Source organism: Xiphophorus hellerii, chromosome 19 (assembly GCF_003331165.1).
Source record: "Xiphophorus hellerii strain 12219 chromosome 19, Xiphophorus_hellerii-4.1, whole genome shotgun sequence".
Lineage (NCBI taxonomy): Eukaryota > Metazoa > Chordata > Actinopteri > Cyprinodontiformes > Poeciliidae > Xiphophorus > Xiphophorus hellerii.
In genome coordinates, this window is record NC_045690.1 from 19,335,629 (window position 1) to 19,361,693 (window position 26,065).

Consider the following 26,065-nt stretch of genomic DNA (forward strand, 5'->3'; position numbering starts at 1 on the left):
CTTTATGGACGCTCTTTTATTCCCTCACTCGGTTGCATTTTGACAATATGTTGCTGCTCTGTTTGTGTGAAAGCTTTTTTTTGGGTAGTATTTGGTGTGTCTGTCTGTCTGTGTGTTCTGTGTGTGTGTTGTTGTTAGGGACTTGAGATTGCTTCCCCTCTCTGCAGGGAGTGTGTGTTTGCTCCTTCCTTGGAATGCAAGCCTGTGGGAAGACTGAATGGTTGGAATGTGTGTGCCTGTGTTTTTGTGTGTGGGTGTCCATTCGTTCCAGCTCATGAATGTAAAAGTGAATACATGTATGGAATCTGTGCTAATTTAAGGAGGATACTGAACCTCATAGTGAATGAACAGTGTGCATTCTGTCAGTTATTTATATTCATTTATTCGACTTCCACATCTAAAAAATATCACCTGGTTTGCTGTTTACCAAATAAATATTGACCCAATTCGTTAAAAATTAAACAAATTAATTGATGCTGTTATTAATAAAAGAAAATACTTTATTAGGTGAATACATTTCTCCATGAAATAAAAACAAAAAAAAACATAAAAAATATTTTTTAATAGGAATGCTTTTTAAAAAAAAAAATCAATCACAGTTTTACTTATTTATTTAATTATCTCAAGATTTATTTATGTATCTATTTAATTATTTATTAATTTGATAATGACATATGTATTTCATGGACTTATTTTTTTTTATCTCCATTTTTATTTTATGCACAACTTTCCATCCACATATTCCATAAAATCCCAGGAAAATACATTGAAATTTGGGTTGGTTTAAGGGTTATGATTATTTTTGCTAGGCCCCGTAAATAGAACTCTCATTTTTGTGCATGTCAGAATGCCTATAAAATACTCCATCTTACTATAATGTGTGAAATTGGAAAAACAGACCAACATTTACTGTATTTTTTTCTCTCCATTTCCACAGGTGCTGGAGGATACCACAGGGGTTCGCCGAGTGGTGGTGACCCCCCAGTCCCCAGAGTGCTACCCTCCCTCTTACTCTCCAGCTCTGTCCCCCACGCACCACCTCCCCCCATACCTGGCTCACCCCCACTTCATTCCCAACTCTCACTCTTTCTATCCCCCTGTCAGCCCGGGCGAGCTGCCGCCTCACCAGTACTACCAGCACCACCTTCCGCCAATGTACGGCGATCCAGGTACTCAGACTGGAACCGCACCCACCTCCTGAATACCAGGGATGTTCGATTCAAATGATGAATTAGGCAGTCAATCATCATAAGATATAAATGATAAATTTCACCAAATTTTTTGTGTCTTCTCTCCTTTCAGAAATCATCCCAGTTTATGGGATGTCCAACTACATCGGCAGAGAAGAGACGTACACTAAGCCACAGCCTAAAAAGATAAAGGAACAGAGGCTAGAGCGACAGAACCGACTCAATTCTCCTCCTTCTACTCTCTATAAGGGCAGTCTTGGGCCAGCACACAACGGATACAGGTAATCATGCTTCTTCTGTGGGTTTAAAACATGAATACTTAACACATAATAAGATGGGGCGGTTTAGTTTTATTTTCTTGTTTTTGCTATTGCTATCGAAAGAGTCGGATCATTTTCGTAGAAAAAGGTATAAAGTACGTAGAAGTCACATTTATCTATTTATCACAAGTTATCTATTGGTAAAATAACAAGAATGTCCAAAAGCTGAATGGGAAAATTGAAGCTCGGCAGGCAACTTTAAGTTTTATGTCCAGTATGGCTTCCCTACATCAATAAAATAAAAACCTTCTTTTTTTTGCTGTTCTGATTGTTTGCATCTCATTAAACCAGTGTCCCATATATTCCAGTAAAATATTGTAATTGTGGTCATGTTTCTTTGGTGTTTCAATCCATAAAATGAAGAGAAATATTGTGTGATTGGCTTGTACTGTTAATAGTACTTTGCACCAAAACATAGAGCGAATTTTACTGTTTTCCCAACTTACCGCAAGAAGACTCTCCACTCATTAATGAAGTATTTCCCAGCTCCAAACGTTAATTTCAGAGAAAAATCTAAAGCAGAACTCATTCTTTGGTGTAAAGCAAAGACAATAACACAGCCCACTTACCTTAGCTTTAAGCAGGATTACTTTACTAGATTAGTATTTCACACTGTAGAATGGATTCAGTGAAGTTTGATCAGGTTGTGTGATGCGTTGGGGTCCCTGTAATTTCTTCTCTAACTCAAAAGACTGAATCATAATTTTTTACTCAATGTTTCTAAAAATAAGAAAATTCTGTCCCAACAACATAAATTTGCTGGTTTATTAACTTTATGACTAATTTAATGTGTGGATGTTAAACATAGCTAGCACTAACTAACGTTATTTATTAGGTAAATAAACAACCCAACTTTGGTCCTAACAGAACAAACTCAACATTTTGGCTAAAGAGATGACTGATGTTTTTTTTTTTTTTTATTGCCACTCGGAACAATTCTTTGGACAAAGTAGGTATTTTAAGCATAGCTAGCATTAGCATATACTAACTATTCAGCAAATGACTTGATTTATTGTTTTCTTAAGTGAAAAAACTTAAATTATAGCAACCTTTCTCAAAAGTTGGACTCCTGTCTGGTCCAGAGATCATTCTAAAGAAAAAAAAACCCCACAATAACAACACAAAGGCATAATTGTCAACATTATTGGTGCACAAGTAGTAAAATATTCCACATCAACAAAACCATTGTGAGGCAAGCCAAATTTAAAATTTGAATGCTCATTGAGTTTTACTGTCAGAAATTAGAGCAGATTAGGGTCACAACTAAACAGTCACAGACATTAAAGTTCACTTGGTTTTGTTAGTAAGTTGTGAGCAAATTTAATTTGTGATTCCATCAGTCGTTCTGGAATTTGGACCTTTTCCAGAAATCACTTGTGGATCCCTGATTATAAATTTTCTGTAGCGTGAACTGAAGACATTTACTAACTGAATAAAATGTCATTTTTTCCCCACTGATGGAATAAATCTATCAAGGTTTGTGTTAAATTAAAACAAAAAAAGCTTTTTTAGTGACCCACAGGAATTTTGCTGCTTCAGATGTTTAATAATGAATTGATCATTTGAGAATTGTTTGTCCAAAATAACCCTTTTTTTTAAAAATATCTCTGTGTGAAAATTTAATTTAGTTATTTCATTTTGTTTGTGATGCAGTAACAAATCACACGCCCCATCGCTTGGGTCAGTGGGGTCAGGGGGTGGAGCCAGCAGTCCAGGGGGCAAGAAGCCAGAAAGACGACACCGTTGCAGTCCACGAAACAGTGAGCCAGAGACACACACTCAAGGTAGGAGACAAGGCAGAGAGTCAAAGCAGTGAGACAAAGTGGTACACTGATGACACAAGATCAAGCATGCCAAATCCTAAAATGACACATCTGTCTACAGAGATACTAAAGAACATCACAATAGAGCCTCTTTATTTTCTAAACTGAAATATAACCGTACTACCAAATTGCCACATATTTCTTTCTGGAAGAATTATGGATTTTCTTTTTACATTTTCCTTTTTTATTTGACTGACTTGGTTTTCTTACAATCTTGCTGCCCCATTTCGCATTCAAGCAAACAAGATGGATTTCCCCTCTCAGTTTTACTTCTTCTGTCTGCCTGTCTTTTTTTTTCTGTCATAAAGCCCCCAAACAACTCAGTGAGATGAAAAATAAAAGCAGGATCAACATGCTGAAAAGATCTGGGGGTTAGGATGGTGATGGAGACTGAGGTGAGAAGGTGGGGAAGAAGGGTTGTCTGGGCAACCGCATAGCTGAACCCGTCCCTCAGCGCTATCGTTTTACCGCCGCCACAATACCGGCCTTGTTGGTGGGCAAGAGAGGGGTAGGAGAGATGGAGGGGAGAGAGGGTGTCACATACCTGTAGAGTCCTGCATGGGATGAAGGAAACCTTTGAGCTCCGTGATTCAGACTCCGCAGTTCAGCCTTATCACCCACATACGCATGTGCAAAGAAACTGAGGGACATACCCGCCCTCACACACTTTGTTTTTTTAAGGTCTTGTTAATAAAAAGAACGGTATGTACCACTTTACGTGCCCCTTACAGCACACGAGGACATCTGAGGAGGTGATGATAGAACAACTTGAAGAGACAAAAATGAATTGACTTTTCATTTCTACTCGTCAAACTCTTTTTAAAAGTTGTTAAACCCATAAAATTTATGGAGAGGTCTCCACAGTGTGGGGTCAGCTCAAGAGGAAAAGTCTCACAGGGTCAAATGTGGATGTGAGCTCCTTTGAATACATAGAAAGTTCCTTTGACTTTACAGCATGTTAATACTTTTAACATGCCCACTGCAATTCTCACAAAACAATATGGCAGAAAGATGTGCATTCCCTCAAATTATGTGCAGAAAAATGTTATGCTCAACATTAAATTCGAACAGTTGTATTTATCGGTGTGGATTTTAGTCAGTCATGAGGGAGCTGGAGATGCATATGGTAACCGTGGGGGCAGTGTGGCACAGCAAAGCTCATGTGTGATGAGCAAAAAGTACAAAAAAGAAGCAGACTTTGGTGACAGAAATGGTGACACTCCTCTTTGCCACAATCTACTTATTGTAATTAACTTTATTTCAATTTTATTTGCAATTTCCTCCACTCTCTCCATGTTTGCCATTGTCTGAAACTTACCTTTGAATTTGGAGGCTAACTCAGACCTGCCCTCTAGTGGATGTAGTACCAAACAGCCATGCCAGTCCACTCAACGCAGGAACTCACTGATGCTTGACAGCTGTTGAATTGGATGAATTAGATATTAGAAAAAGATAAATTCATGACAGTAAATTACCTGGGTTGCTTTCATGTGAATGATTCTAAAAGTCATTGCAATTTCTGGGGATAATCAAGGTTACCTGTAATATTTCTTTATTCAGGCTTTTTGTTCTCCTGCAAGACACTTTAACACACAATTAAAGCTTCTCATGCAGTTTGCTGCCCCATTGTTGAAATGTACATACTTATATTTAAAATATTGCATGTGCATTAGTTTGGAGATGTACTGATTCAAAACACCAACATACCTTAGAAGAAATATTTTTGACTTAACAGAATTAGAGGGATACAAAAGCATCTTCTTACACACAGAAGCTGTTATATAAGAAAGCTAAATTCAATTCTCAGTCTGAAAGTTTCATAGTTTCATGATGCCACACTCTGGTGCTTCAACAACAACAGCATATATGACAGACAGGAGCATGTCACCATGTCATCAGCTGTCTGGTCTGGTCTATCAGGTTCTCAGTACAGCTCCGGAGATCAGGCTGACTCAGCTAGATGTACGACACAAGCCACACATTAACACACACACGCACACACCCCTACAAACACCTCGTGACTGGGTTTCCTGTAAAACAATCAGAGCACGAGGGTCCAAAGGATAGGAAGCAAACAGAGAGAGGGGAGGAATGTAAGATTTTAGAGACGGATAAGGTGAGACAGGAGGGCAGTGGAAGCACTGGAAATAAAACAAGACATAGATCTGAAACTCCTTCAGCAGTGAGGAAAGAGAGATGAGAAGAGGGAGCGAGGGAGACAGAGAGTTAAAGACTGCAAATATTCCGACAAAGTTGCAGCTTGGCCCGACATATTCGAGTGCAGTCCAACCCAAAATACCACACACACACACACACACACACACCCACACAGCCGCCTACGCTTTGCCCTTGATGCCCTCTCTTTCTCCGTGTGTGTGGCTATCGCCCTGGTGCCAGTAAGGCAGCAGCCTGGCTTGGCTCTCACAGTGTCCATTCCCCCGTAAGCTCCACGGGCCCTTTTCCTCAGAACTGTGCCGCTCGCTGAGCAGAAACAGATGTGTGCTCCGTCCCCTCTGTTCCTCCATCTTGGCTCTGCATCATCACCACCGCAGATCCTGTCTCACACTCAGAAAAACTGGAATTTCAGCAGAAACAGATGGAGCGGCTCCTTCAGCCCCTCTTCTTTGCTGCTACGTCATCGCCGAGGGCTGAGAAGTCTGCAGAAACCAGATGTGTACTATATAAGTGCTGTGTGCACCGTGTTGGTTCCGTTAATGTGATGTGAGAAAAATTAGGGTGATCATGAATAATACAGCGGTCTGGAACCCTGTGCTGTCGCCTCTGAGGAACCACACGAGTTTAATAAATAAAAGGAATTTCTCTTTTCCAAATTAAACAAAAACTGGCTTTTTATCTCCTCCGAAATTTCACGCACGTTTTTAATAAAATTCACCACAAAATGAAAGTCGAAGTCAAATGTATTTACACAGCACATTTAAAACAGCTGTTGGCCAAAGTGTCGTGCGTTTAAAATAATCAAATGAGATAAAACAAAGCCAACTTCAAATGAAAAACTTGATTATGCATGATTGAATACTATGTTTACATTTCCTGTTCCACTTACATTCTGAGTTTGAAAGAAATCGGAATAACCATTATAAATCATAAGTAGTCGCAAAACCAAGAGTCGTGGTTCTGGTAATCTGAGCATCAGATACACCAAAGAACTCTCACATTGCCAGATAGATTGTTGAAACATATTGTGTAAATTTTTCATCGCCTTAAAATATTTCCTACCCTGCTTTGCTTAAAGCATGTCTACGTTTAGCTGTGGCCAAATGGCAATTACAGGGTTACTGTAAATGCAATAGCATATGGTGTAACGGTAGCGCATGTCGTGGAGGGGAGTCGGTAAAGTTGAGGAAATGGGCCAGTGGTATCAGTTACATGTCAACATTAATGTATTGCCTCCTGCTAATATTAACTAATTTAATAAAGAGGTCATTTCAGACCACGTTAAGCTATGGAAACAAGTAGTCTATGTTCATAAATTACAGTTTTTGTTATTATTGTTTCTCATAAACTGAGCAGAGGTTTTTCCAGCTGAAATAAACGTTTCTTTTCTTTTCTTTTTACAAATTAGAATGCGATTTCTTAATGTGCAAATTTAAATAAAATTTTGGAATCCTCCATAAATTTTGACTACCGTAATTTGTTCATCCGTGGAATTGTTTAAAGGAACTTTGCCACTCCAGATACATTAAAAAGTGACTTTTTTTTCTTTCCTCCTTCAAACAAATCTGCATCTACCTGGCTTTGGGATTCCAGTCAAAGTTGCTTCTGTGCTTGTAAAGTGGTAACATCAACAACACAAAATTAACAGTGGCAAAATCCAAAGATGCTAAAACAGTGCTGGGCTAAATAGATTCTTCTACAGAATCAATTTCGAATCTATTGTTACTTAGATAAAGCAATTTTTTTTCTTCAACGCTTTTTATAATTTCCTCAGTCATTTAGCTTCTTGAACGTAGCTTTAATGGAAGATAGAATTGGAATAAACATCCCCTTTTGTTGTGGGTTTTAGCTTAGGAAGAAATAAAAGTCATGAAGATATGGGCATCTATCAGTGATTTTAAAATATTCAATTTTTTTTTCACCTTGAGTAGTGATATCAAAATTCATTGTTTCTGTCTCTAAATGAATGAAAAGCTTTCCTAGTTGTGAGCGGTGTGGCTATTTTATACCCTTTTAATACAGTTAAGTCAAGCAAATTTAAACAATGGAAAAACATTAAGTGATGCTTTTAATTATCTCTTAAAGTGTCTTTCCCGAGAACATTTCAGTTTAAAAAGCCCAAACAGAGCAACATCCATAGAATGTACTGTGACTTTAAGAACCAATCACATAAAATTAACCCAGGTAATTTATCCTCACAAATGTATTTTACTCCAATCCAGATTGTTTCACCTGCCAATTTTATTGTGTATTTCAAATTATCCCCCCCCCCCAAAAATTAAAATAAAATAAAATTATACTTCTTGATTTTTTTTGTTGAACCAAATAACTTTACGTTGCTCTTGCTAATTCCAGTTTCTCCCAGGCACGTGTTAAAGTGTTCCTGGGAAAGACGTTGAACCCCAAAGAACTTTAGAAGTAGTTTTAAGCAAAACCACACAGCTTGCCAAATTAGAGTCGTGACTCAGCAGTTATTTTACATCTTTACAAGCGTTAAAAACAAGTGAGAGCGCTCTCTATTGCCAGACTGTTTCAGCGTGTTGCTATGGTGATAATCTCAGTGCCTCTCACCCACCTACCCTTCCCAAGCAAAACTCCAGCCCTTTCTCATCAACCCAAATACGGCCATGTTTGGAGGGTGAAATGGCAAGATGGAGAGCAATGAAGTGGAAGGGGAGAATCTTTAGAGCCTGGAAAGTTGATAGCTGGGAGAAGTGACAGACGAGATAAAAAAAAAATAAAAATGGAAACGGGGGGGAAAATAAAAGACATGAATTTAGGGATGTGAGCCTAAATGGGGCTTCTAGAGAAAACGGAAAACAGGAGGTGGATTTACCAGCAGAGGAATGCCTCTCCCGCTGATATCGTCTAACAGGGATTAGAAGGGGAGGTTGTTCTCGCCAATCACAATAAGCACAACAGACATTTCCTCACTTAGTTGACTGAACCATGACATACCAGCACTAAGGCCATGGCACTTTCAAACTGCAGATATTGTCTTTTGTTGTTTCTTTCTGTATAGACAGATTGAACTTTGTTTGACTCAGGATATAACCAGCGTTTTGTTAACGCTTCTAATTTTACGGTCCAGTTTGATGTAAAGCAGTTTAATTGATCAGTTTTTCTCATGGTGAGTTGATATACAGTACAGACCAAAAGTTTGGACACACAGTTGTGTCCAAACTTTTGGTCTGTACTGTACCTCATGCTAGTAAAACACTGTGAAGATGTCGCGCTGTGGGATGGATTGTTTGACTTTATCTGCCATTTATGCATAAAAGAAATCAAATATTATATTTTCCACTTCTAACAATCTCAGCGTTTTTATGGGATCTACAACAGATTAATGTGAATAGTCATTAAAAACATAGAAGACAGGGTTAGAAATATAGACAAACAACAACAGAGTAGATCAACATGTAAAATCAGTTAGAATCACTACTTGCTTTGCATTTATTTAGCTTGCAAATATAGAACTTTTAAATTACAAGTTTAAACAAGATTTTCTTCAGTAATGTCACTGTGAATAAAACACGCACCGCAGATTTATTCCTGGAATAAATCTTTAAAATTCTTTCAATCCGATTTATAAAAAAACAAAAACAAATATCAGTACAGCTGTTAAGTGGGGATAAAAACTAAAATCTGAGTTTTTCCTCACTGTGACTTTGACAGAACAGTAAATCCAAAGGATATGCATTAAAGTCCAGGTTTCTGTTGTTCTTCTTCTTCTAAACGTTTGGTCAAGTTTGAAATTAAAGTTGCTCGGTGGATAAATATAAAGAAAATAAATATTTTTTTGCTGCAATGTCGAAGTGGCCTTGGACAATCTGTACCTCTACAGTAAAGTTTTATATTTCTTTGTTCACCACTTATGCTATGTGCTCTAACAGCAGCTGCTGTCTGTGGACTTTTCTTTTAGTTTCCAGTGTTTTTTAGGGTTGAAAAAGGTTAAGGTTGTTACAAATAAAAAACATATATGCAGCTTACATTTACAGAAATTAATAGTTTACAAATGTAAAGGGTTTTTTTCTTTTTTCCTTTTTTCAGCCTGACTTTTGGCAAGTAAAATGCATATTTTATTCCAAAGTGAAAGAGTTGCTGTAGATTCGTCATCCCATGTACATGTTTATATACACATGAAACCAGTTATTGAAGGGATGTATCAGTTTAAGACAGGGAATCTTTACAATTTTGAGCAAATAATTGTTTATTTAAGTTTCTGTGTAAGTTAGGCCTTGGACTCCTTGTGCCAATTCTGTCCATACGGTCCTCAGATTTTTCTGCTCTGACGTGCTTGACAGATGAATATTCTTATTTCGTGATTGTCTGCAGAGCTCTAAACTTCCAGCAAATACTCAATCTGTTTCCGACAAAGTCCTCTAATTACCCAGCTAGAAGTGACAATAATAACTCAGTTGATTTATGCAGATCCAAATTTCATCTTTTATCCCATTTTCTTTGTTCGGTTTTCTTTCTGGCATGTTTCTACCAGCCAGCTGAGCTCACTGGATGCAGTATTTGCAGCCTGGTGCTCTTGCGCCGTCTGCTGAAGTTGACTCATGTTGAGACTCCTGCCGTCAATAACAACTTACACACCGAAGAGTGTTGCTATTTTTGTGTAGTAGCTCTAATTTCACTTATTTGGGGAAAAAAAGGATTTTTGAACTGAACATTTAAAATTGAACTGGAATAAAAATGTAACCTTTTCTCATTTTCAGCCCCCATTTAACAGCCAATTTCTCCAGTCTCTTCTCATTTGATGAGCGTCTTGCTTTTAATCCCTTTCATGAAAATTCTGGGCCCCAGCCATGAGAACCGAACCTTCACCATGACAACCACAATTTTAGGCATGTCCCAACAACTTCTCCACTCTGCATGTTTGTGTGTTGGAGTGTGTCTCGCCCAGCTGGTGAACACATGGAATGCTCACAATGCGGCAGATGATAATAAAGTGGAACCCAACGTCTGCGCTCCTCTCCACCCACCTACGTTTATCCCCTCACCTCTGATCCGCTTCTCTCAGCTATTTCGCCACTTTTTTTCTTTCAATTAAACCCCGCTCTCTTTGTTTATCTTCTCCGCTCCTTAAATCAAGACAGACTTCTATCACTTTGCTTTGTTCTCCCTGATTAGAGGCCTTCAAAGATGGGAATCTGACTTTGTTTCCTTAGCGCGACACACCACACGCACCCTGTGGCCCAGTATTTGTGTGAAGTGGGGGCTGAGTGAGCGGCCGTTGCCACATTTTTCACATTTTTTCTCCAGGCCCTAAAGGTCTTTTTCTGTCCCAGTGCAGACAGACTGCGTCTAAGAAGAACAGGCCGTCATGCAGGAGGAATGCAACCTCCTCAATGTCAGAGTAGCCTGCTTTTATCAGGGCCCTACTTGCAAGCTACTTGGTTAATTTAGAGTTTGCTTTTTTTTTCTCACAATTTTTAACAGATAAATTGATAAATTGCAGGATAATATCAGATTGGGACTGATATCAACCTGACTTTAATGTTGTGGACCTTGAAAGTTGTGTGCATAAGTGCTTTAAACCTAGAACGGAGTGCAGAATTTTTGTCTGAGAACAAGAGCTACTGATTCATGAGGTTACTTTTTTTTTTTTAATTGTAATTTCCGTTTTGGCATTATCTTTATTTAAAAGATAATGGCTTGATAAATATTATTTTATCATTAGTGTGCTTAAGATTAGTTTTATTAAATTTTAGCCTGGTAAACACCAGATGGTGGTTGTTATGTTTTGATGTCAGAACCCTGACACCCTTCTTTCACCTGGAGACACGATGATCCTGAAAAGCACATGAGTGTGCTTATATACCTTCCTTTAATATCTGTCACATGATTATCAGATCCTCTCATGCTGCTGTGAGGTGTAATGATGAAACCTTCATCATTGTCAATGACTTGTAGTAGCTTGGAGTTAGGAGTTTCTACTTTGTGTTTTCCTGAAGTAAGCCAAAATAGAAATGAATGTATCTCTTAGATGCTGTGGAACTACAAATGGCCTCTTCATGAGTTTTGGGCTTTCTAGCATGACAAAAACTAGAAAAGTCCTTTTAAACATTATTTTTTAACTCTCACTTTGTCGGAAATCAGTTAAAGGCATTACCAGATGCCAGATGCACAAGACTCCAATATACGAGTGTATTTTGGTGACTTGTATTACAGCCGCGCTTTATTTTTAGGCAGTGATTCATACTTTTACTAATAAACTGAGATCAGTGGTGTGCATCTGCTCTGGAATATGTGATGATGTCATGAAAGTTAACGTAATCCCTGCCTAAACGCTCTCTAAGCCCCGTCCTTCTCTTTTTCTTTCATCTTGTCCATCCTCCTCCTCTCTGCTGATCCATGCTGTGCTCCTTGTCCCTCAATTTCCGCGTCTCTTCCTGTCTAATCTCTTACCCAGACTCCTCCAGACTGTCCTCTCGCTTGATATTCTGTCCTTCAGCGCTCGACTTTGGCCGCCTTCGCGTTCTCCTCTCTTCCTCTCTTCCTGCCATCAGCTCCCCCGGCCCCCGTCTTTCCGTCTGTCTGTCCCCGTTAATCGAAAACAGGCGGTCAGACGCTGACAGGATGTGAGGTCAGACGGGGATAGGAAGTAAGGGCGCGTAGGCAGCATGGAAAAACAGAAGGGAGAAGGACACGAGGGACAGAGAGCACAGAGGGGCACGTGGAGTAAGACCAGGAGGAGGTCCAGTTTCTGTGTCAGCCGTCAGCCTCGGCTCTTTGCGGTTGATGTCGATGTTGAACGCTTTAGCAGCTGGAATCAACAACCACAGCAAGTCCAAACAGTGAGCTGTGAGAGAACGCAACAGAATCATGGTTTATTATTAGTCTCCAGAAATATTTGCGTCTCCTTCCTCTGTCACTAGCAGCGCCTGTGGGTTGGCCAGCTTAGACTCATCTTTCTGAATATTAGTGTTTTGTCTACAGTTGTTATGACCACAGCTGTTCACACAAGAAAGTCATTCACGAAGTCAGAACAATTCCATCCTTAAAACTGAAAGTCGTCCCCACAAAAGCAAGACGGAATCTGGGAAACAAAACGCAAATTGCTGTAACAAAGGTTTAGTCGTTATGAAGAATGTCTTTCATGCTTTGATAGTTATTCATACAAATATAAATGTAAAACAATAATTTAAACCTGGGATAAATTCAGCTGTTTTGTGAGAGTCATAATAGTTTGTTAAAGAACATTTATTAATTGGTGGTCAAACAGCATCCTAAAAACCTAAGGAACATGTCAGACAGATTCAAAGAGGGAACAGAAGTGGAAATGTGGGTTTAGACTTTCATGTAATGCAACTCTCAAGTCCTGAACGTCTCCCTCAGCACTGTTTAATCCATTGTTCCAAAATGGTAAAGAATTTGGCATAACCACAAGGCTAAGTACTTAGCCATCAATTTAAACTGACAGTTCAAGCAAGGAGAACAGCTATAAGATTCCCTTTGTGACTTTCACGTGAGCAAATCTGTTGACAGGACAACTTTATTTGTAATGCGATCCCCATATTCAGCCTTTCTAAAAAGTAGGAAGACAGTCATTGCTAAGAGGTCTCATGTCACTGTGCTACAAAGCATTTAGGGAACACATGGAACATGTGTAAGAAGGTGCTCTATATAAACCTCCTTTATAATGTGCTACATGTTAGGAAAACTAACACTGCACATCATTTGGTTTACATCTTTCCTGGCGAAGGCAGGGGTGATGATTTTCTTTTGCAACACCATAGAAGCTGATATGTGTTGATTGGACAATATGTAGAGCCAAATACGGGGCAAGTTTTACAAGACAACCCTGTCGAAGGCTGAATAAGACATTAAAGCAAGACAATGAACCTCAGCATACATCCTGAGTGGCCTAGTCAAAGTCTAGATCTAAAGGCAACAAAAAAATCTATGACAAGACTTGGAAAATTTATATTTACAGATGCTCTTTATGCAGTCTGACTTAGCTTAAGTTATCTTGCAAAGAAAAATGAAAAAAAAAAATTCGACATTGAAGGTTCTACAGATGACTGAGTCAGGGCGAACACAAATACACTCCACACATTTCGGTATTTTTGCTGCCGAAAGTGCTGAAACCAAAATTGTCCTTTTGATTTCACTCCACGATTATAACCAGCTTTGAAAAGCTCTGCATAAAACCGGAGAAATTTTACTATTCTTTGATAAACCAGGCCAGACCAGGCCATTGCTCGGGTTTACAGTCGGCCGTTTTTATTTCACAAAAGACAAAAAATTGCGATTAATTCAAGTGGAGGAATGAGGACTGAAGCCCTGATTTAAAAACAGATCACTAATGAGCCAGTTTGACACGCACTGATGCAGATTTTGCACTCCACCTGTTGAACTCGTCTTGTGCTGCCAGACTCAACACACACATCCGCACATGGCGGCTTAATTACACTCCTCCCGTTTGCCCATCACCGTTCATCTGTAACCTGATACCTTCACACACACACGCATACCCGCACACCCCGTCTCTCTTATGCTCTTGTTTTTAATTCCAACACACATAGGGAGGTCAAGTTGAGGTTGTAATTCCATGACATCATTGTTGCCATGAGTCATAAGTGAACCCCCAGGCAAAGTGAGGCTCTCACCCCCTGTCAGAGTGGCTCGAACGCAGGCACTCATACACTCTCTTTGTCATCACTTGCACTGAGTATGCAGTAATCATAATTTCAGTTTACATGCATTAGAACATCATAAAAATGCTCATGTGGAATATCGTACCACCAATGTTTTCTTTTTTATTTAAAGAAGGAAGCTGCACTGAGTGAAACTTTAGGTGACATTTGACAGTAAAACGTTTTTCACAGTCAAGTCCTTGACAGGGAGGCGCTCAGGAAGTTTTGTTGCAACTAAGAAGTAAAAAATTTTCACCCCGCCACCTCCATGCTTTTACGTTACTCGGTAGCTTCTAACAGTAACTTTGTTGTCATCTTCTCTTCGACCAATTCTTTTAGATGTTAAACATCAGGGCAATTTTTGGCAATACTCCCATCTGGACTTTTAAGAGGCAATTGCAAGCTCTCGTTTCTTTAATCTAGTCTGTAAGATTTGCTGTTGCGCTTTAGATCATTGTCCTGTCCAAGGTTCAGCAGTCTGACAAATATGGCGTCAGATTTGACTGTAAAACTCTTTGGCATACATGAGGCCCCCACATCCTCACTCCGTACTTAACTCCTCGGAGGTCCGTACCTACCCAAACAAGCCGACGTCCGACAGTATTTTAAATGACATATGGTGTATTGATGAACTATAAATTGCTAGGAAGGAACCTTGCTACGCGTCTAAGATTTACGAGACGTATAAATTGTCTCTCAGTGAATACTTGTGCTTTCTATTGCTTTTAACCCACAAGTGAGTGTTTCACGCAAAAAAAACAGAGAAAGTTGTTCATGACCACCAACGCTAGACTCGTCTTAGATTGTGCTCCAGTCGCTTCAGGAATAAATGTAGATATAATGATTTCCCACAGAAAACCATACTAACTCTAAACATTTTTCTTTTTCCAGAAGCTTTAGTTCTATTGAGTCACTCATGAACAGCCTGTGTGTTTCTGAATGATCAGATGGAGAAAGCAGGTCTCCTCTGGTTGGAAAACCTCCTCTTCAGGGATCACACAGGGGAAAGACTTCCATGTGTGCGTACACACACACACATGCTTGTACTGGTCCTCAAAACAACCAGGGGCTTTCTGTAAATCACTTTTACACATGTCTCTTTGTATCCGCACTTTGATATACTTGCCCCTGACTCACTCTGGGGCAATCTACCACCCAAGTCTAAAATCATAAAAGTAGAGTGACAGTTCAAAACCGCCCACTTTTATAGCAGTCTGTAATGCATTCAATTTTTTAATTTTTTTAAAAATTGACCGTAATCAAGAAATCAAAATGGGGAGAATTGATGGCTGTGTTCACACCTGGTGTTAACGTGGACAGTGACTGATGAGGATGTGAGTAGGCAAGCCTAAAAACGGCATTCAGTCATACCAGCTACATACAAATAAATATGTAACCATTCTACCGAGTGGGCTGTTAAATAAATCTTAACTCAACAGTTCTACTGATTCTACTTTAACATCACAAATACTTTCAATCACTTGTACTGTTGTTACCCAGGCATCAACACGGTTAAGAAAAAACCTCAACTGAGTTGGATTTTTTGGTCTGATTCATTACTCGGGTGGCTCAACAGGTATGAGAGACATGGAATACATTAAAGAAAGACTGTATAAAGCATAAAATGTCAGTGCGCATTTAAATAAGATTTTAACCATCATTTGCTTGCTTGCGGAAAATATGCAGTTAAAGATCCTGTCTTGAGAGTTTTCCAGATAATTTAGTCATTTTAGAATAGTTGACAGTTTCTATTTACAGAAGAGTTATTTTCTTTCTTTCTTTTTTTTTTTTTTTTTTTACCAAAAAGCACCTAACTGACACTGTTTCTTGTGGCGAGTCATGCCAGTGTGCGGTCCTTCACAGAATCCCAGAATTAATTGGAGTCAGCATGCCGAACTAATGCGAGGTGAAGAGTCACAGTCAAATTGTTCTGAAGTTGATTTGAGGAAAATGCATCTTGAACTCATTCTTCCCTGTAAATAGTGCTGTCGCGTCTCTGAGGAGTGACAATTATATCTTTTATTAGCAGGCAAAAATGATGGCGATAAGAATTGTAAATTCAGATTGAGAATGTTCTCAAACCCAAAATTCTGACAGTTTAATGGGGATTGTTACTTTTACAGCTTACACAATTTTTTAAGATATAGGTACAAAAAACACACAACATATTGAAATATATAACTGAATTCAATTATCTTGTGCTATTAGCGGTATAACAGCACTTCTCTATATCAGTGACGTAGTTGATTTGCTTGTTTTTAAAGGGTTTTATTCTTCTAGCAGTATCTGTGCGTATAGGAATCTATCCCTATGCAGACACAGATATATTGCCAAAGAAGCTGGGATACATTTTTGAAAAATGTTATTGTCACTTTTATTAGGCCCGAGCAGCAAAGCGCTGCGAAGGCCTATTGTATCTGTACTGTTTCTTATTACGATTCTGCCCCCCCAAAGAGGCGCCTTTTTGGGGGCTTTATCATATTCAAAAACTCACCAAACTTGGCGGTGGCGACTAGAAAATTTAAAAATTTTGAATTTTAAGGTTGTCGCAAAAATCGCAAAAAAAATTGCTCAACGCCGGCAACTAGCAATTTTCTGTTGACACAATGGTATGAACGTACTTCATCGTAGAGACATGAAATTTGGTACACTTGTAGAGCTCACCAAAAGACTCAGAACTTACATTTAATGTTATAAGCCAACTATCACAGGAAGTCGGCCATTTTGTATTGAACGTCCATTTTTTACCTCGATTTTGACGTTTACAGCCTTTGCATTTGATCGAACTCCTCCTAGGGATTTCGATTGATCGGCTTCAAACTCGGTCAGTCTGATCATAACGCATGTCTGATTTAAAGTTATCAAATTGGTGACTGTATGAGCTTGCTGAAGGGGGGTTACCAGGGATCAAAGTTCACCTACTCGCCATGAAACACGAAACTCTTATATATCCTGCACAGAAACTCACAGAGATACCAAACTTTAAATTATTGATCATCATTAGGTGTCCAAAAATACCCTGTGGTCAAATGATGACATCACTTAGGCCACGCCCCCTGAGAACAGGAAGTGTCATGTTTTACTGTGAACGGTCGCTATCTTAGCCCTTTGACCTAATCAACATGAAACTGTGTCCAGAGACAGAAGACATGTTGGTGTGTTGAGCATTCCAACCCCGACCGGCTTTGACATAGCAGGTGGGTGTGGCGGCGTGGCGAAGTGACCTGTAACGCCGTTGCCATACGTTTGGCTCTTAATTCTACAATTTCGGGCCCAGCTGCTCCAAACTCACCAGGATGGATCCTTATCCACCCATCGACAGGAATTCATAACAAAATTTGGTGGGCGTGGCCTAATTTCTCTATATCGACCCCTAGAGTATATTAAATGAACAGCCCCAAGCCATGCTTTAACCTAGAATTACGAAACTTGGTACACATGTGTATCTTGTGAGGACGTACAAAAAAGTCTATTAGAGCCATGGTCGAAACCCAACAGGAAGTCGGCCATTTTGTATTGAAGGTCCATTTTGGACCTCGATTTTGACGTTTACAGCCTTCGTATTTGATCGAACTCCTCCTAGGCATTTCGATTGATCGGCTTCAAACTCGGTCAGTCTGATCATAAGGCATGTCTGATTTAAAGTTATCAAATTGGTGACTGTATGAGCTTGCTGAAGGGGGGTTACCAGGGGTCAAAGTTCACCTACTCGCCATGAAACACGAAAGTCTTATATATCCTGCACAGAAACTCACAGAGACACCAAACATTCAGTTATTGATCATCATTAGGTGTCCTAAAAGACCCTGTGGTGAAATTATGACATCGCTTAGGCCACGCCCCCTGACAACAGGAAGTGTCATGTTTTACTGTGAACGTTCGCTATCTTAGCCCTTTGACCTAATCAACATGAAACTGTGTCCAGAGACAGAAGACATGTTGGTGTGTTGTGGATTCAAGCCCTGACAGGCTGCGATGAAGCAGCTGGCTGTGGCGGCGTGGCGAAGTGACCTGTAACGCCGATGCCATACGTTTGCTTCTAGATTCCACATATTTCGACCGAGCTGCAACAAACTTGGCCTGAGTGATCCTGGAGGGATGCCCGTCGATCCTACGTCATCATATTATGACGTCATCTAAGCCCCGCCCCCTCAGAATGAATTAGAGAGATCTTCTGTGTAATTACATAATAAACAGTCCATGTTCGTCGTTTGTAGGGCAATGCTGCCCTCTGCTGCCCACTGAAATAGTTTCATTATTTCAGTAATTCGACACCAGAGGGCAGCATTGCCCTACGGAATGACTAAGTTGAATTTTTTAATGAAGAGGAAAAAATTAAAAATTTGTAATTCTAACACAAAAACTCACAGAGACACCAAACATTCAGTTATTGATCATCATCGGGTGTAGAATAATATCCAATGGTCAAATGATGACATCACTTAGGCCACGCCCCCTGACAACAGGAAGTCTCATATTTTGCTGTGAACGGTTGATAGCTTCTGCACCAAACTTGGCATGACTGATCCTGGAGGGATGCCTGAAAATTCTATGTCATCATATTATGACGTCATCTAAGCCCCGCCCCCTCGGAACAGGAAGTGCTATTTTTTTCCTTGGAAAGCTCTGTTTATGGCTCTCTTGACCTAATCAAGGTGATTCTGTGTTGGATGACAGATAGGAAGTTGATCTCGCTTGCTTTAAAGCGCCAAGAGTTTTCAATGGCGGCAACGCCGTTCTTATACGTTTGCCTCCACATTCCACATATTTTGACCGAGCTGCATCAAACTTGGCCTGAGTGATCCTGGTGGGATGCCCGTCGATCCTACGTCATCATATTATGACGTCATCTAAGCCCCGCCCCCTCGGAACAGGAAGTGCCGTTTTTTTCCTTGGAAAGCTCTGTTTATGGCTCTTTTGACCTAATCAAGATGATTCGGTTGATAAACTCTGTCAATGCTCGCTGCTGGCTGAACCGTGTGGGCGTGGCTAAATGGCGAATATCAGTCCCTCGCCATATGCATACGTTTGGCTCTAATTCACACATGGATCATCCGATTGACGCCAAACTGGATATGTATGACCTTTGTTCACCTCTAAAGAGCCCAACGAGGTTGAAATGTAATTTGACTCCACTGCGCCCCCTAAGTTAATACATCGGCCGTATCTCCTCGATGCATCGACCGATCTGCACCAGATTTTTTGACAGTCGTCGGGGAGCGCCGCCGAACGCATTCACACATGTCGCCCAGTGGACGGGCGGCGAAAATGCGCGACAGCTCCTGCAGCGGCTAGCGGGCGGCGGTCCTGGAAACTGTGGCAGAGCTTCTGCGGTGGGGAGTTGGCTGCGGCTCTGGAAACCGTACGAGAGCTTCTGCGGTGGCTGGAACCCCGCGGTGGCCAATAGGCCGGAGCGGCGCTTGCTGCGAGGGCCGCCCGAGGCTGCTTGCAGCTTTAATTTTCATTGCAATTAAACAACCCAAACTATCATGATATCCATGGCCATATTGCAGATTCTCATAAATGAATCACTCAGGATGAATGTCGGTGCCAGGTGTGTAAGGGGTCAGTGAGGCTCTGCGTTCGATGAGCCGGGAATTGTTTTGGGAATACTGTGCGTTTTCTCAGGGAATAACTCCTCTGATTACTCTGCTTGTAATTTTTCATAGTTATTACATCTAAATACATAATACGGTAACAGAATAATCACACTTGACGTATTTACAATCCTGTAAACCTTAAGCTGAAAGAATTGTGCTGACGTCACGTGTTGTGTAATTACTCCCATGTTTAGGAAGAATTGATTAAAAATGGTGCGTAATAATGATTGGGAATAGTGCTTTGTGAGAAGAAATTACTTTGAAATGATGTTTCCATGTACAGAGAAGATTAGTCTCTGCAGAATATTAGTCATGAGGATGACTTTTTATTTTTTTTGCTGATCCCCATTTTGTTTGTGCTGGGCCGGTAACTGCTGACTAATGCTTCTGACAGTTTAATGGGGATTGCAAAAATGGAAACTTGGACAAGTTAGTTTTTCGAGAGCTGTGTACATCACAACTTGTAGAAATTAAATATGAGCAGGCTGAGGAAAACAACGTGTTGCATCACACACCATATGTCAACAGACATTCCAAGGAATTTGGGTCTGTTTTTACTCTATTTTAGGCACCTCCTTTGGGTTGCACTGATTGCGTTCGTGGTTTCAGTTTTAGACCAGCAGTGTTTAGATGTACAATGCTTTTCAAAATGTTTTACCCTACAACTACCGTTGTATAGGGATTTTACGTTATTGAACAACAAAGTAGAAAAAGGAACATGATACAATACACATGTTTAACATTTTTGCAACCCCCTTTACTCTCATATCCCTAAATAAATTCAAGTGCAAGAAACTGCAACATTAAAAATCTACCAAGGCATGGTTGTCCAATGAATCTGACAGAAAGGGCAAGCGGCGCATTAATCCAAGAAGAAGAAAGCCATTTCTAAAAGTAGGATGTAAGGAACCGTGTTTTCATTTTGGCAGTTGCAAAGCGAACACTGTACATCGACCTGAACACACCATCGTCACTACGTAATATGGTGGTGTCAGCATCATACTGTGGGATTGTTTTCTTCAATATTTAGCCATATTGAGCCAAAACTCAATATGGCTCTTGAGTTTTGAGCCATGTTACAAAAAATATATATATATATTCTATGTCTGGATGTGCAAAGCTGGTGGAGAGAGAAATACCATAGCACTTGCAGCAAAAGGTGATTCTGCCAATTGTGTTTGTGAAAAGTTTTGAAAACCATTCCCAATCCTCTCTTGATGAATTTATGTTAAACTCATATAAGATATATTGAAGTCTGTGGTTGTCATTTGTAATGTGAGGAAAGAGTTTAAGCGTTATGAATACCTTTGCGAAAGACTCTTAACATCAACAGCTTGTGGTGAATGCAAAATCATTTCTACGTCAGATAACAAGCCCTGTTTGAATTGGCTTTAAAACATGTTTGTTGTTCTTTATTTGTGATTTTTTTAAAAAAAATAAGAAATCTAAAAAATATAGAGGCTTTTTTGCCAGATGTAGTTCCTAATAAACCTTTGGCAATATCTTTGCAATTTAGTTATATTGACTCCACTTCATGAAGTGCTTAGCACAGCATGTTTATGGTAATTACTCTGTTTTTCTTCTGTCTGTCTCCCCAGATCATGATTCAGAGGGGAAACGTGTTCAAGACATGCTGTCTACAATCGACAAACCACAGGTTGGCAGGAATAAGACTTTAAAATCCTGCACACTTTTGCACACGGAAGCAGACACGTAACCACTTTCATCAATCACCTCCTTGTCTGATGCAGTAATGTCTTTTCAGTGTGTGTGTCTCTTAACTAGGATGCATATGAAAACTAAACGCTATAATGACAATATTAGCAGGGGTGACTTGTACTGTTTCTGCCACAGCAAGTCAAAATATGAGCTGTTCTAAACGTGGCCACACGAGGGCAGCACCTTCCCATCCAGTTTCTATTGCAGCTTTATCGGCTCAAAAGAGACTGAAGACTGTGAAGTGTCTGGTTTTTGGATGCCTCAGGGGAATTTCAGATGAGTGAGCCTACGTTGTGCAGGCACAGTTTGGGATAGAAAATAAACTGCTTACTCTCATTTGAGAGTTTGAGCAGCAGGCTGTGCAACTGGGTCATTTAACATCATCAGTATTATAAACCAGGAGGATGTATTTATGACCTACTGTGAAATGTAGTAAAAATGGTAATGGAGTTAACTGAGAAAGATTTGGGATTAAGATGCTGTTGACTCCCCTGTTTAGTCTCAGATGCTTCCTGCAGCACATCATTCTCAGACTGTGAGTTTAGAAGAGAAGTAAACAGGATTTTCTATTAAACTCTAGCAGTTTAGTTTATTTTCCCCTCACAATCACTTCTAGTTCAGATACCGATTTGACAATACTTACTTGTTTTTTTAATTTAATCTTTGCTTTACTAGCGTACAATATGACCATTGACACATACACACTGGGACATGTTGCTGACTTGAATGAAAGCTGAATTGGGTTATATTGACAAGTCAGTCTACAGGAGGGCCCATTACAGAGTGAAAAAGACTCAAAAGCGAGCTACTTTCAGTGAAGCTGAGGCTAAAAAAGGCAGTGAGAGAGGAAATCTACAAAAAAAAAAATCCCAGGTCATACTTACAGAACTAGGGTGTTTTAGCTGAGCAGCTTTGAAAATGTATTTCAGATATGCTAAATATATCACTGCGGGGTTTTTTGTGGTACGAATTTTTAACAAACGTGATATTGTTTTGCGAAGGTGTCTAACATCCAGGCGCGGGCTGCTCGGCTGTCCTGGGGCCTTCCAGGTGGGCTGGTGAACAGGCACAGTAACGGGATGCCTGTCTCCTGCTCCTACGAGGTTTCTCTCTCAGACAAGGGAAAGGACGGAAAATATCGCCTTATATACAGGTAGCTAACTAACCTAATGCTAAAGCGATCCAGGATATGTGCTTCTTACATGGCATGCCTATGGTATTGATGTGACTTTTCTTATTTGTGAAAATTTCAGTGGTGAAGAGTTGGAATATCATCTGAAAGATCTAAGGCCAGCGACAGACTACCACGTACGGTAAGGACTCCAGCTTTGCGTCAAGATAGTCGGCTGTATGTCACAGTTAACTGTTGTTCTAAGCTTTGGTGCGTCTTGTTGTTTTTAGGGTTTCAGCGTTGTACAACTCGGTTCGAGGCTCGTGTTCAGAGGCCGGCTCGTTTACCACACACTGCAGCGTCCCTGATGTCCCGTTGCCCCCGAAATTCTCTCACCGCACAAAGACGAGCCTCAGTCTACAGTGGAAGGTACAGCAGGATGTCATGTATGCTAACATAAGAGCTTGTGTACTCTTTCACTTTTACAGAAACACAATTTCAAATGTATCTTCCTCAGATTTCAGTTGTTGCACCAACACAAAGAAGTCCATACATATGAAGTGGTATGAAAATGAAATATGGTTCCAAGAAATCCATCCATGTTTGCAGTTTTCCCTACATTGATTGTGACCAGCAGCTGTTGTGCCATGTCACCTGAGCCGCCTGGCTGCTTTCCTGATTAGCTCTTTTCTTGACCGGCTTGTCAGTCTAGGTGGACAGCAGTGCAGCGGAAGAGTTTTGTTGGTTGCATTAGATTGTATTTAGTGGTTTGAGAATCAAGTGAGAGGAATGGACAATGTAGGCTAATGTGTGCTGTTCTGTCATAAACCTAGATAAAATATGTCAGAGCGGTATAAAGACATTTTACAAGACACTGTATTTTACTGGTCTGCATAACTTTAGAAAACCTAAAATGTGTAATTGCAGACTTTAAAAGTGAACAACGTTTAAAAGAAGAGTTGCCCCTAATATGCAACAACAAATTCTGCCACAATTTGAGAGACAAGAAGCTAAAAGAAGAGAACAGTAAGAAGGGAAGGACTTGAAGAACTGGAAGAAGGATGTATGCCAGAAAAGATAGAAAGGTGGGAGAAAGGAAGGACACAAGGACTGAGAGACAAAAGGAAGAATACAAGGAAGGAAGGAAAAAGGAAAGGAGGGAAGGAAATAAGGAGAAGGAAGGGAGACAACTTTTAAACATCAGGAAAAAGAATAAAGTCTGCAATTACAATTTTTGGTTTTCTAAAGTTATGCAGACCAGTAAAATACAGTGTCTTGTAAAATGTCTTTATACCACTCTGACATATTTTATCTGGGTTTATGACAGAACATCACACATTAGCCTACATTGTCCATTCCTCTCACTTGATTCTCAAACCACTAAATACAATCTAATCAACCCTTTTTCCTGATGTTTAAAAGTTGTCTCCCTTCCTTCTCATTATTTCCTTCCCTCCTTTCCTTTTTCCTTCCTTCCTTGTATTCTTCCTTTTGTCTCTCAGTCCTTGTGTCCTTCCTTTCTCCCACCTTTCTATCTTTTCTGGCATACATCCTTCTTCCAGTTCTTCAAGTCCTTCCCTTCTTACTGTTCTCTTCTTTTAGCTTCTTGTCTCTCAAATTGTGGCAGAATTTGTTCTTACCTATTAGGGGCAACTCTTCTTTTAAACGTTGTTCACTTTTAAAACTCTTCTTAACGTATTTTTATTCCTGGGCCTTGAACACGCTTTGAGACTTTTGCTCTTATTTCAGTTTTATTGATTTTATAGGTTTTTTTTTTTTTTTGTCCTTCCTACATTTTGAATGTTCACTGATTTTACCTGTACAGCAGTTTGTCACAGCTCTTGTAGTAATTGGTAGTTTATGTCATTCCTTATTTCCTTCCTTTCGTCCATAAATATGTTGTTTCATACAATTCTTTCATTTTTAGAGGACAGATGTGTAGGAACCCTGAGTAAAGCAGTCTATTCTCCTCCAGACCGACAACACAGTAAAAAAGAAACGGTTTACAGTAATGGCACCTTTTCTTTGCTTCTAATTGTTTATGTTCCAACTAGATTTTATTAGCCCCCATAGCCATTAATCATTAATATCTGCCTTCACCTGCGCATTCACTGACCTCCCCCCCTGCCGAGGTAGTTTTTATGCCCCTCTCCTTGCCACTGATAAACAGTGCCATCAATCACCCAGACAGGATATAAGGTCAATCACAAAACCACGGCAGGTATCCTATGAGCCTCATTGTCAGGGTCTTTCATCCTGGGATAAGCTCTCAATCTCTCTTTTCTCTTGTCTTCGTCTCTTTGTCATCCACAGCCTCCAGGCGACAACGGATCCAAAATCACAAACTACCTGCTCGAGTGGGATGAGGTTGGTCTGTCCTTACTTTTTACCATTAAAAACAAAAGAATTGAATATATATATATATATATAAGAACACATTTATTGTAAGGGTATTGAAGGATTCGGAATTACAGCATCAGGACTGTAGAGTCATTATTCGATCAATACTCTACTGTATGTGTCGTCCTGTGTTTTGTCTTTGTCTTTACAATTAATTTTTTATTGTTTTTCCATTATTGTTTAATTATTATTTTGTATGTGATCATTTTTGTCCTCTGCAGGGAAAGAAGAACAGTGTTTTCAGAGACTGTTACTTTGGGAACCAGCGACACTGTAAGCTGACACGGCTGCAGCCAGCCTGTGGCTACACATTCAGATTGGCTGCAAATAACGACATCGGCACAAGGTACTGCATCCCGTCACTGAATATAAAGATAATCCTCATACCGTAAATACGCTGGGAAGCAAATTAAAGTTCATGAACATATACAATCAATGCATTATTGAAGACCAGGTACAGTATCTTCACCTGCATCCTGCATTTTCTTTCGCTTCAGGGTTAAAAAATCCCCATTTCTGTATCTCTTTCCGTTGGCACTGGTGGTGTCATTTGCTTTGGCTTTTTAAGTTAAAAAATAAAACAGAGATGTGTTTCTTGTTTCGTGTGTGCAGTGGCTTCAGTACAGAGGTGGTGTTGTATACCACGGGCACTCAGCCCCCTCTGCCCCTCGCGCCACGGCTGGTCAGGGCGGGGGTCTCTTGGGTGAACCTGGAGTGGGTGCGTCCCGAGGGCAGCCCCACCGAAGAGCAGCTCAAATACACACTCGAGATCCAGGAGGACAACAGCGTGAGTGGCAATAACAAAAACATTGAAAAAAAAAACCCCAAACACAATGAAAACCTCAATCTTTTTTTTAGCAAACAGAAAAGCTGTTTACGTTTTCATCTTTTTGTGTTAAATTGTTCCAAGTCTTATCTGCTTCTTTATACGCGTTACATTCTATTGTGCCCCTCAAATCTCTGGGGTAGAGAAAAAGTAAGATCTTTTAGAAAACTATCCATTTTAAAAAGCTTTAACAAAAATATTAAAAACACACAAAGATCTCTTTATATTTTCAAACTTTATCAATCAAACTTTATAT

The 26,065-nt window shown here is 39.9% G+C and overlaps 1 protein-coding gene across 2 annotated transcripts in view; it reads left to right on the forward strand.

Moving 5' to 3' along the window:
- Nucleotides 1–26,065, forward strand: part of fndc3ba (fibronectin type III domain containing 3Ba) — a 117,105-nt gene that overhangs the window by 59,981 nt on the left and 31,059 nt on the right. For both annotated transcript variants that reach the window (XM_032546586.1, XM_032546587.1), the window contains 10 exons: nt 938–1,169; nt 1,303–1,471; nt 3,164–3,294; nt 21,352–21,410; nt 22,474–22,625; nt 22,726–22,785; nt 22,874–23,012; nt 24,897–24,950; nt 25,205–25,329; nt 25,596–25,770. In XM_032546586.1, coding sequence (XP_032402477.1) covers nt 938–1,169; nt 1,303–1,471; nt 3,164–3,294; nt 21,352–21,410; nt 22,474–22,625; nt 22,726–22,785; nt 22,874–23,012; nt 24,897–24,950; nt 25,205–25,329; nt 25,596–25,770 — 1,296 coding nt within the window. The remainder of the gene's footprint in view (nt 1–937; nt 1,170–1,302; nt 1,472–3,163; nt 3,295–21,351; nt 21,411–22,473; nt 22,626–22,725; nt 22,786–22,873; nt 23,013–24,896; nt 24,951–25,204; nt 25,330–25,595; nt 25,771–26,065) is intronic.